Genomic DNA, 11,939 nt, shown 5'->3' with positions numbered 1-11,939 from the left:
CCTCGCCTGCTGGGTTCCAGCGATCCTTCTGCCTCAGCCTTCCAAGTAGCCGGAATTACAGGCATGCGCTACCATGCCCGGCTGATTTTTTGATTTATTGTAGAGATGAGGTCTCGCTGCCCAGGCGGGTCTCGAACCCGCGGGCTCAGGCAATCCACTCACCTCGGCCTCCCAAAGGCGCGGGATTATAGGTTGAGCCACCGAGCCCGGCTACTAATTTTTTTTAAAAAGTATTCAAAGAATGAAAAACTCTTGGGACTTCACTACATGGTAACAGAATGAAAGCTCACTACAAGATCTCAAGAGCAGAGACACAATGGAGATCACAAGGTAACAGAGAGGAGGGAAGAGACAAGGAGTAGACACCAGCCCTGGAGATACACACTTGCTTGCAAGAATTCAAGAGAATTAGGAAAAGGAGAGGAAGGAAATTAAAGAGACAGGCCAAGGATATTCCCAGAGCTGAGGAAGGTGAGGCACCTGGGTGGGACTATATATAGGGAGAGCCCAGCATAGCCCTCTAGGCTCTGGTGGGAGGAGATGCCACAACCAGGGGCTAGATGACAGAGTTGCCCAGCAGCCACCAGCACTAACAGCACCAGAGAGCTGAGATTTCCAACCTGGAAGTCCTCATGCCCACCCGACAGTCAAGGAACACTTAGATAATAATTATGCCCTCATACTTTTTCTCAGAAGCTACTGGAAGGGACACTGCAGACAGAGGAACCACAGGGACCCCAGAGAGATGCATTCCAAAGAGAAAGCCCAAGAGCCCATGGTATGTCACATCAGCTCAAGGAGATGCAAGGACTGTGGCATGTGGGCTAGGCCTGTGGCAGACACAGAAGCAGGACTGGGGAGGGTGGCAGCTCCGTCCAGTGGCTCCCCCTTGGCCAGTGTGCGTAACATCTCAGCAGCCAGGCAGAGCCAGGTCAGAGCCAGCCATGCCCCACTTCCATGCAGAGACCCCACTTCTTAGATGGCCCTGGTCCCTCAAGTGGGACAGAGCATGCACCATGACACAGCAAGGGCAGGCAGCAGCACCAGTTTTAGCAAATCTGAAATTTGGCTTGTCAGAAGTAGACACCTTGTGCTCCTGGGTCACTGTGCTCTGGGTTCCAGGGCCTCAGTGAACAAAGGCAAAAACCTCACCCTGAGGCAGCTCAGAGTCAGGCAGACAAGAACAAACCTCTAGGAAAAAACACAAACCTATCACACCCTGGATGTGCCCTCTGTGTTACCTTGGAGGCTGGAGCTGAGGTCACTGAGGTCGCCGAGGTTGGCAAATGGGTCCAGGCTCTGAGACTTGGTCCAGCTGGGCTGAGGGCCGGAAGGGGCTGGCTGACCTCCTGGAGGGAAAATGCGGCCTGGAGAAGGGGTACGGCAAGTTAGAAGTGCCGCTTCGAGTGTAACACCCTTCCAGGACCTCTCCTTCCTTCTGCCAGCACCAGTATAGCTCTGAGAAGACGCGGAAGCGCACATGAGACCCGCACACACTGTGGGAAGCCGCCACCACACCCGTTGCTCCTTGTGGAAAACAGGCTCAGTTTCTACCAGGAACCAGAAGATGTTGACATCATTCTGATTCTGTAATACTTCCTGGAATCCATCTAAAATGTGAATGCTCTTCATGACATTCTTCATCATATGCAAATTTGAGAAAATTCTAAGTATTAAATTATGAAACAGCTGGGTAAATTACTGTACAGCCACAGGATGAAATACCACACAGTCATGAACCAAACCCTGAATTCCAGGGATGACGCCTACTTGGTCACAGTGGATGATTTTTGAGATATGTTGCTGGATCCAGTTTGCTAGAATCTTTTTATTTTTTTGAGTTGGAGTCTCATTCTGTCACCCAGACTGGAGTGCAGTGGCACACCCCTGGCCGCTGCAGCCTCGACCTGCTGGGCTCTGGCAAACCTTCTGCCTCAGCCTTCCAAGTAGCCAGAACTACAGGCGCGTGCTACTATGCCTGGCTAATTTTTGATTTATTGTAGAGACGAGGTCTCGCCAAGTTGCCCGGGTGGGTCTTGAACCCGCAGGCTCAGGCAATCCACTCGCCTCGGGCTCCCAAAGTGCTAGGATTACAGGCTAAGCCACCAAGCCTGGCCTAATTTACTAGAATCTTGTTGAGGATTTTTGCATCTATGTTCATCAGGGAAACTGGCCTTTGATTCTCTTTCTTTGTTGGATCTTTACTGGTTTGGGTATCAATGTGATGCTAGCTTCATAAAATGATTTGGGAAGGGTTCTGTCTTTCTTAATTGCTTGGAATACTTTCAATAGGATCAATATCAGCTCTTCCTTACATGTTTTGTAGAATTCCACTAGAAAGCCATCTGGTCCAGGGTTTGTTTTTTTTTTGTAGGTAGTTTTCTTATACACCAACAACAGACAGACAAAGAACCAAATAAAAAGCACAATCCCATTCAAAATAGCCATTAAAAAAAAATGAAATACCTTAGCATCTTCTAACCAGAGAAATGAAAGACCTTTATAATGAAAACTACAAAACACTGCTAAAAAAAATCAAAGACACAAACAAATGGAAAAACAGTTCATATTCATGAATTGGAAGAACTAACATTGTTACAATGTCCATCCTACCAAAGGCAATCTACAGATTTAATGCAATACCCATTAAATTACCAATGTCATTTTTCTCAGATCTGGAAACAACAAAACAGAAATTCATATGGAAACGAGGACCAAGAATAACCAAAAAAATCCTTATCAAAAGAAACAAAGCAGGAGGTATCTTACTTCCAGACTTTAAACTCCACTAGAAGGCTATAATAATCAAAACAATCTGGTATTAGTACAAGAACAGTCACACAGACCAGGATAGAGATTCTGGAAGTGAAACCTCAATTTCGCAATCAACTCATCTTTGACAAAGCCTCCACCAAAAACCACTGGGAAGAGGAGAACCTATTCAGTAAATGGTGCTGGGAAAACCAGGTGACCACATGCAGAAGATTAAAACCGGGCCCCTGTCACCACACACAAAAATCAACTCTGAATGGATCAAGGCCCAAATGTAAAGCCTCAAACTATAAAAATCCTAGAAGAAAATCTAGGAAACACTCTTAGGCACACTGGAGTAGGCAACCAATTCTTGATCAATTCTCCAAAATCGAATGCCATAAAAGATAAGATAGACAAGTGGGACCTCATCAAAGTGAAAAGCAAAAGAAACTATCAAGAGAATGGAGAGACAGTCCACCGAATGGGAAAAAATATTTGACAACTATATATCTAAGAAAGGCCTAACATTCAGTATCTGTAAGGAATTCAAATGCACCAAAAGGGAAAAAACGAACAACCCTATTAAAAAGTGGGCAAAAGATATGAACAGACACTTCTCAAAAGAAAACATATGAGCAGCCAACAGATACATGAAAAAATGCTCAGTCTCTCTAATCATCAAAGAAATGCAAATTAAAACCATACTCAGATACATAACACCTAAACTCCAGTCAGGATGGCTATCATTAATAACTCAAAAAACAACAGATGCTGGTGAGGATGTGGAGAAAAAGGAATGTTTCTACATTATTGGTGGGAATGTAAGCTAGTATCACCTCTGTGGAAAACAGTGTGGTGAATTCTACAAAAAATCTAAAAACCAACCTTCCATATGACACAGCAATCCCCCTTCTGGGAATATACCCAGAGAAACTCAAATCATTCTACAAAAAAGACACCTGTACATGTTTATTGCATTATTCACAATAGCAAAAACATGGATCCAACCATGTTGACCATCAAAAGTGGACTGGATAAAGAAAATGTGGTACATAAACATGATGGAATATTATGCAGCCATAAAGAAAAACAAAATTACGGACTTCGCAGCAACTTGGATGGATTTACAGTTTATAATATTCAGTGATCTATCACAGAAATAAAGATCTGAGTACCACATGTCCTCACTTGTAGGCAGACTCTGAACATTTACCATAATACTAAAAGAAAGAGATTGGTAGTACGAGGACACTGCCAGGGGTGGGGTGGAGTACATAATAATAAGGGTACCCGATCTCAAACCAGGCAAAGTGGGGATTGAAGGGAGGCCTAAACTTTACCTGTATAATGACCACTTATGTACCCTGAATTGTACCCCACATCTTTAAAAAGTATGTATTTTTGCAGACATAATGTCCCTGCACACTTACTAGACTATACAGTATGGTACAAACATAACACATATGCACTGGGATATCAAGAAACATGTGTGACTGGCTTTACTGAGGTATTTGGAACCTGTAGCATCTCCAGGTGTCCTGTAAATCTGACTGTGCTGGACAAACACTTTCGCCTACCAGAACTTTCCCGGAAGGATGGAACCATGGGTGTGTGAGAAGGACAAATGCTCACAAACAGAACTGCTCCATACTGCTCACATCCCTGGCAGGATGGTGGCATGGACTGTGGCACCAACAGGACACGCAGGAGCCAGTTGCACTCCTCACACTCTCCTTCAGAAGCACAGAATAGCCACGGGACACGAGAAATGCCAAGGTGCATTACAGGAGAAAGCTCCAGGCAGTTAATAGCGAGCAAGGCATGAAACCGTGTTATAAAGTACACATGCCCTAAAGAAAGGAAGGGAGAAAGGGGACCCATATGGAAGTGGGCACTGATACACTCAGATGGCCACAGCACTGGGTCACAGTCTCTCAGCATGTGTGTGACTCCAGTCACGAGCAAGTGAGTGAGGGTATGGCAACTGCCACAGTCACCTGTGTGCAGAACCAGCAAAAGGCCGAGCACCCCAATCTCTCTTTCCTTTTCTGGGTGGGGGGGATCTTGTCATGGGCACATCACATGTGAAATGGAGAAAGACTGCAAGGCCAAGCAGGTGCCCGCCCTGGGTTGAGCTGGCAGTCATACCTTCAGCAGCCACCATGGGTGCTGGCCTGGGTGTGGCAGGCTCTGCCCAGGCATCCCATCCTCCCAGCAGATCTGGGTGGCTGGAAGAGGTTGTCACCTTGCCAGGCTCCACTGGCAGATCCCCTGAGAAGAAGGTACCGAAAGAGAGCATGACTGGTGTCTGTGGTTCCCACTCTTCCTGGCCTAGGATCACCCTGTCACTCTTTCTCCCCATGCTCTCAAATCCCAGTCAAGCACACAGCCCCGAGGGATGTGGCATAGCCACCTTTGCTGGAGCGGGGCTGTGCTCAGGGTACCCAGTGGCCAACATCTCACACTATCCCAAGTAGGACTGACAGTCAGAGTGGAGGCACTGACTGGCCTCTCTCTCTTTCTTATGGAGCCCCCAGAGCCTGCCAGCCTGCTACTCCTAAAACCCAGTGGAGCCTGCCGTAGTGTAGACAATGACTAAGCTGCCTTCCAGTGGAACATAGGACCTGTGGCCACACTTGGTACCCCTCCCCAGGGTCCCAGTGAGTCCTGTCTGCCCTGGCACTGGCCACACTGCACCCTCCGTAGGTGCCCACCCCAATGCTGCAAAGCTGTGCTCCACACTGCCACCCACAGGCCATTCCACAATAGTCACTGTGGTCTCCTGGGAAGAAAGAACCCAAACTCTTTCCCTAGGATCACGGTGGGAGAGCAGCTCAGTCCCTCCCCTGGCAGGCACTGCAGGTTCTGTCTGAACAAGCCACGCTGTACCTGAAGCCTGGCTTTCTACCCACGGAGACACCTGCCTGAAGCCCTCTTACTGCACACCTACCCACACCAGCTTCCTGGACCCCATCTCCCCAACCACCCGACCCTCTGACTCCCTGATTCTTGGCCACACACACGATATGGGTACAGGTGGTTGTCCCTACTCATGGCCACAGTCCCAGGGCCCAGAGAAGCCTTGCTGTGGCATGGGCCTTGAGAGCCACTCGTGGGTGGGTCATGCATGGCAGGGGTACTGTAGGGATCCAGCACCTGTTCCAAGTCTAGGAGCGATTTGGAGAAGACAGCACAGGCAGCAGTGTCTGTCCTAAACCCGCAGGCCTCCTGCAGGGTCTCAAGAAGGCTTGGGCCACTGGGAAGGCTACCCAGGGGCCTTGCCCAGAGTTCAGGAGGCCACGGACCAGCTCCGCCACCTCCCAAGACCACGGCTCTGTCCTAAGGAAGGAGGCCATGTGGAGCAGAAACTCCCGGACCCAGCAGAGCTGTGGAAACCTTGGCTCCCTGGACGCAGATGCACTGCAGAAGGCGCTTACCCAAGTGCAGGAAGTCCGCACCACAGGATGGGGGCGGGGCGCTGTGGGTGGATGGGAAGACAGGCAGGGTGGCCCCAGAGTCTGAATGGAGAAACTCGCCAAAGGGATCAGGCTTGGAGCAGGGCTGGGTGTTGGAGTCTGAGGACAGCAGCAGCGGGTCGAAGGGGTCAACTGCAGGACAGGTAGGGACAGGGAAGAAAGTTCAGCCCCCCTCCTGTCAGAAGCGCTGCCCCTCAGGGAGTCAGGCTGCTATCTGGCAGGCCACACAGCTCCCTCTCCAGGGAAGCCCCCCCTCCCAAAGCCTCAATCAGGACAGCCTTCCCAGCCAGGAAGAGCTGTGGCTTCCAGCTCATGTGCTCAGGCAGGCAGCGGAACCAGTCACCTGTACAGGGACCAAGGCTGCTTCTGTGAGGACACAGGGATCCATTCCCTTCCTTCAGGTGCCTCCAAGATGTCTACGTGGCAATAATGACTAAACCTCATCACTCATTCACTGCGAAGCAGGTTTCCCATGGGAACATAAATGCGTACCCGGGGCAGGGGGTTCCCCTCGCGGGGTGCTGTGTGTACTCGGGGCAGCAGCTGGGCCTGCCAGGAGTAGTGGGGTCTCGCTGCTGAGCAGATCGTCTGGGGGTCCTTCAGGAACAGCCTCAGGGGACCCAAGGAGGCGGCTGAGCAGGTCAGTGTTGCTGGAGGCGGCCCCGCAGGCCTGTGAGGGGGGCACCAGCCCTGTATCCGCCTCTGAGTGCAGCCCCAGGAGGTCGACGCTATCTTCTTGTGTGGGCTCTGGTGTGGCCACCGTCCCCACATCCTGCACCAAGTCCTGCTGGCTCGTCCTGGCTGCCAGGCCCACCCTGTCCTCCTCGGCCCCTGGCTCCTGGCCCTCACTGGAGATTGGTGACTCTTCCTCTGATGCATCACTGTCCTCTCTGTCCTCGATCAAGACAGACTCACTCTCCTTGGAGGGGTTTTCTGCACCGGCCTCAGATTCTTTCTCCTCTGTGAAAAGAAACCAAACCACAGGCTGCTAGATCCACACGTGGATGGGGCTGAAGTTACATGGACGCTCTTGGCAGAGCCCAGACCAGTGGCCTCACGGGGTTGCGGTCAGCACCAGAGATCACACCTGCAGACCATCTTAGCACCCACCGGCCCAGGGCATTCAGCTGATGACCACAGAAACTTCTTGAGGCTTCCTGAGGCTTTCTTCTAGCCCCAGCTTCTGCCTCAAGGACCCACCTGCTTCTCTCTGCACATGCCTCAGTCAGGGCCTCTGGGAACTCAGGCTAGGGGGACATACCACAGTACCCTGGGGGATAGCACACACCTAGGGAAGGAGCACTGAGAAGAGGTGCAGGAGGAGGGATGGCCTTGCTGGGCTAGCTGAGGGGGCTGTGACAGCAGGTGCAGTGATGCCCCTTGGGATGCCTGTCTGGGGATGACAGGTCAGGGTGGTAACACCTAGGTGTTTGGTTGAAGCAATTGAGCTAGGGTATAAACAGAGACTGGTGTGGGAACCCCTGGGAAGGGATGGGATCTGGTGGTCTCTCTGCTAGCTCCTCTCCTGCCCAGAGACCCTGTGGATAGGGCCTGTGTACCTGCCCCTCAAAGCCACACCCCAGACTTCGATAAAGGGCCGGGGTCAGTCATTTTAGGTTTGTGGACTTCTTTCTTTTTCAGCCTTCAAATGATATGAAAACTACTCTGAGCTTGTGAGCCACTGGACGACAGGCCGAGGGGGGGTGGTGGTGCAGATCCCTGAGGAAGCCCCGGTTCCACCCACATCCAACCTCCAAGACAACTCACCCAGCCCCTAGCACCCCCAAACCCTGCCTGACCCCCACCGAGGGTGCAGGACCCAGCTGCCTACCCTGCCAATCTAGTGTATGCAGGAAGCAGCGGGCATCTGTGCTGCTCTGCGGCGAGTCCGAGTCCGTGGGCTCGGTGTCTGGAGAGCCTGCTCCAGCGTCATACTGTGCTGTGGAGCCGGGCTGCCGGGGGAGCTCTGGCTTCCCTGCAGGAGAAGGGGGGCATCAGGGCACACACCCACCTCCACCAGCGGTCTCTGGCAGCACTGAGCCCCAGAGCTGAGTACGCAGTAGGGTGGGTGGTGCTCTCATGGTCCCTGATGCCAGATTGCCAGGACGCCATGCCAGTGCCATGAGGCTTCCTGAGGGAGAAGGTCCCCTCTGTGAACAGATGCCCACTGTCCACTCAGAAGCTGCTCTGGGTCATATGTGTGTACATACATGCACAGCACACACACATATGCACATATATACACCACACACAACACAGGCATGCATATGCCACATACCACTCAAATGCACACACATTCAAGCCTGCTCATATTAAATGACACAAACGCACATACACACATGTACGCATACATGGCACACAGCACACACCCCACATACATGCATACATCATACATACACATGCATAGCACATGTGTGCACATGTACTCACACCCCTTTCAAGGATACTTAACTATCCTCGTATGAGAAAAGGTGGAAAATGCAAACCAAGAACATGAAGAAAAGCATGTGTGGCCAGCAGACTGCATCCCAAACCCTAACTGCCAATGTGCTTCCTGTACTACCTTTTTAAAATTGGCCTGAAACCAGGATAGACAAGCTCGCTAACGGGGCCACCCACAGGAATAAGGGCTCTGCCACATCACGCCCATGTGCTGGTTCAGCAGGTACGAGACAAAGGTCTCGTTTAGAATGGATGTGGTGTGGCAGGGACCAGAGGCAACAGGACCCAAATGCACTTGCAGGGCAAACCCTGCATTGCTCCAGGACACTGCGTTTCTGTCTCTGACCCTTCTCAGATGAGAGGCCCAGATTTCCCTGCTTGGGGGCAGCAGGCAGCCCAGGTGCCGCGTGGGGCTGTGGGAGGTGCCATGGCTGCACACACTTTACAAAGGCTCGGAAACCACAGCTCCCGGGCTCCTTCCTTCCCTAGCTGGTGGCACTGTCCAAAGTCCAGCAACAGGAGTTTCTGGAACTTCCTGCAGCTTAGCAGCATAGAGCCTGAGCACGGCACCTGGCATGCCACCCTAGCCCTGCAAAGCCAGGCTGTGGGGGAGGGGAGGTCTTACCATGGTGACACATTCCAGGACTGGGCCACTGGCAAGTGCATATAGAGACCTGTGGGGTCTTACCAAACTTAGACAGAATGTCTTGCTGCTCCTCTCGGCTGGAAAAAAGGATTTTGGGGTTCAGTCCCCGCATGCTCGAGTTTTCCCACGGTGGAGCCTCACGGCTCGGCCTGTCCCTAGGCTCCACTTCCACCTCCAAGTTCACTTGAAATAAATCTGGGTACTTCTCCTGAATGTCGCACGCGTCCAGGTCATACCTGTAGTGTTACCAGTGGACATCATCAGGAAGACCCACAGCAGTCTGCAAGTCATTGCAACTCACTGAAGAAACATGCACAGACAAACTGGTGCAGCATGTGGCAAGGGCTGGGGCAGATCCAAGACAGCCACCATCCTGCCCCTGCCACGTCCAGGGGTGTGTGAGCTGGCACCCATTAATTCACAGGGCCAGGAGCCCACAGGGTGCGTGCATGACTTCCAACAGGAAGGGTCCAGAGCCCCTCAGATGTCAGGGATTTCCTCACCCTTCTAAAGGCGGAAGAGCCAAGGGCTGGGTCCAAGGTGTCCTCAAGTCCACAGGAGGTCATATGTTCAGAGTGACCAGAGCAAGGGGGGTGGTGCCCACATTGCTAGTGATTCCTGCTCCCAGGCAGCTCTCTCAGGAAGCCCCCAGGAGCGCCAGGACAGGGGCCGTTCCTCACCCCTCATCACACATGGACTGTGGCCTCTGAGGCCATTCTGGTCACATACTCTGGAATCCTATATGCATTTTCTGTAAAAACGATGATGTCCACTCTGGCAAAAAAAAAAAAACAACCCCACTGCTAACAGATGCCCATAAAACCAAGTTCTCCAGAGTCGACAGCCAGGAACTAAACAAGATTCTGGGGGAAATGAAGCTGTGTCCACCATGGGGCCAGAAGGCAATGCTGGTTCCAGACACACCCTGCTCAGTTGTGGGGGCAGAGACTGGGGAGCAGGTAGAAGGATAACTTGGGGCCTCAGGCGCCAAACGCCCAGTGGCACAGGAGACAGGCACCAAGATAAGCTGAAGGCTGAAACCTCAGCTGCCATTTCACTCACCGTCCCAGTTTCAAGGCTCTGCCACTTTCAGGAATCCAGGGCATCTTGCACATTCCCTATAACTGTCTGACACCTTCAGGCTGCATGGATGACCCTGGCCCTTCAGCGGGCAGCAGGCTCCCCAATGTCCATCTTATGCCACCGAACATTTCTACACGCCCACTTCAGTTTTATACGTATAAAAAGTAACAACAGAAACACACACAAGAGTGGCAGCCAGTTCCCAGGAGACAGGTGCCAAAGCCTATCTAGGTAACAGCAGCCAGGCAGGGCCCAGCACGGGAGGGAGCACAGAGACAGGCCTAGGTGGCTGCTGGGGTGGCAATCATGCTGGTTTCAATTATATCTTCTCGGGATTTCACACATGATTTTGATGTGTAAAGACCCCCAGTTTGCCCCTCTGCGTCCCCACCCCCAAACACAGCATCTCCTCTGTGCAGGAGAGAGAACAGCTAGAGTCACTGGTGCCTGCCCTAAGGGGTGGCATCTGACCTCACACAGAGTTCGCGGCTGAAGCCAAGGTGGGCTTCCTTCCACACCAGAGTCTCTTTCTGTGTTAGTTGCCAGTCAGAATATGGTGTGCTCAGCAGTGGGACAGCTAAGACGGAGGAGAGACAGGGATGGCGAGATCCGTAACAGGGCCGATGGGCACCAGGAAAGGCTCCAGCAAGTCAGCGAGGGCCCCGCCAGGAGATGGTGGCTGCAGTGGGGCAGGCCTGGGTCCGGCCATCAACAAGGAGGCCAGAGGGTCCAGGCAGGGCACAGGTAAGGTAGGCTCGACTCCTGGGGACACACGGCCGCAGGCGGCTTGGGTGCCACTCAGGCTCAGCCGCCCCCCCCGCTGGCCCCCAGAGACTGCCCATGGGGCTGCTGGCTCACCCAGATGACACTGAGGGAACAATGAGGATCTATGAGCAGGGCTGGCAGCTCCAGAGGCCCAGCCTAGGGAGGACATGATCCCAGGCCCCTGGGGCAGGCCCAGCATGCTCAGGCTCCAACAGGGCACAGACGGGCTGGATACGTTTGGCTCAAAATGCTGATTTGTGTCATGACTGCCACCCTGAACCAACACTCGCCTGCACCAACACTCGCACGCCTTGGCGGGTGCCTCAGGCCTGTCACACCTCAGGCTCTGTGAGCTGTGGGCCCACAGCACTCCAGTTCCTCCTCACGGCCCATCTGTTACCTCTCGGCAAACCAACACTGCCCATGTCATAAGCACCCTTTCCTACACCCATAAGTCAAGTCACAAGCTTTCTTCTCATTAGAGTCATCTATCTTTAGAAGTATAACATACACAATATACAGATCTAAGCACGCTTCAAAGATGCCGTATTTCTGCATAATCAGAACATTCAGATAAGCACTGCTAACAGTCTGCATGTGTTCCCCAAGTTCACGTGCTGGAACCTCAATACCCAGTGAACACATGGGGGGGCGGGGCTTCTGGGATGTGACTAGGACATGAACAGATTAATGCCACTATAGAAAGGGTTTGTAGGTGGGTTGGTTAAGTCTTGCCTAAGTCACATGACAAGCCCCCCCCCCCCCCCCCCCCC

At 52.3% G+C, this 11,939-nt stretch overlaps 1 protein-coding gene across 2 annotated transcripts in view; it reads right to left on the bottom strand.

Moving 5' to 3' along the window:
• The window catches only part of GAK (cyclin G associated kinase), a 66,304-nt gene that overhangs the window by 7,657 nt on the left and 46,708 nt on the right, over nucleotides 1-11,939 (bottom strand). For both annotated transcript variants that reach the window (XM_008064002.1, XM_021715520.1), the window contains 6 exons: nucleotides 9,361-9,554; nucleotides 8,062-8,205; nucleotides 6,723-7,190; nucleotides 6,192-6,362; nucleotides 4,903-5,025; nucleotides 1,242-1,367 (listed from right to left, as the gene is read on the bottom strand). In XM_008064002.1, coding sequence (XP_008062193.1) covers nucleotides 1,242-1,367; nucleotides 4,903-5,025; nucleotides 6,192-6,362; nucleotides 6,723-7,190; nucleotides 8,062-8,205; nucleotides 9,361-9,554 — 1,226 coding nt within the window. The remainder of the gene's footprint in view (nucleotides 1-1,241; nucleotides 1,368-4,902; nucleotides 5,026-6,191; nucleotides 6,363-6,722; nucleotides 7,191-8,061; nucleotides 8,206-9,360; nucleotides 9,555-11,939) is intronic.

The sequence above is a fragment of the Carlito syrichta genome, unplaced genomic scaffold (genome assembly GCF_000164805.1).
Source record: "Carlito syrichta isolate Samal-C Ts95f unplaced genomic scaffold, Tarsius_syrichta-2.0.1 Scaffold307178, whole genome shotgun sequence".
Taxonomy (NCBI): domain Eukaryota; kingdom Metazoa; phylum Chordata; class Mammalia; order Primates; family Tarsiidae; genus Carlito; species Carlito syrichta.
This window is presented reverse-complemented; position numbering and strand designations above follow the sequence as displayed.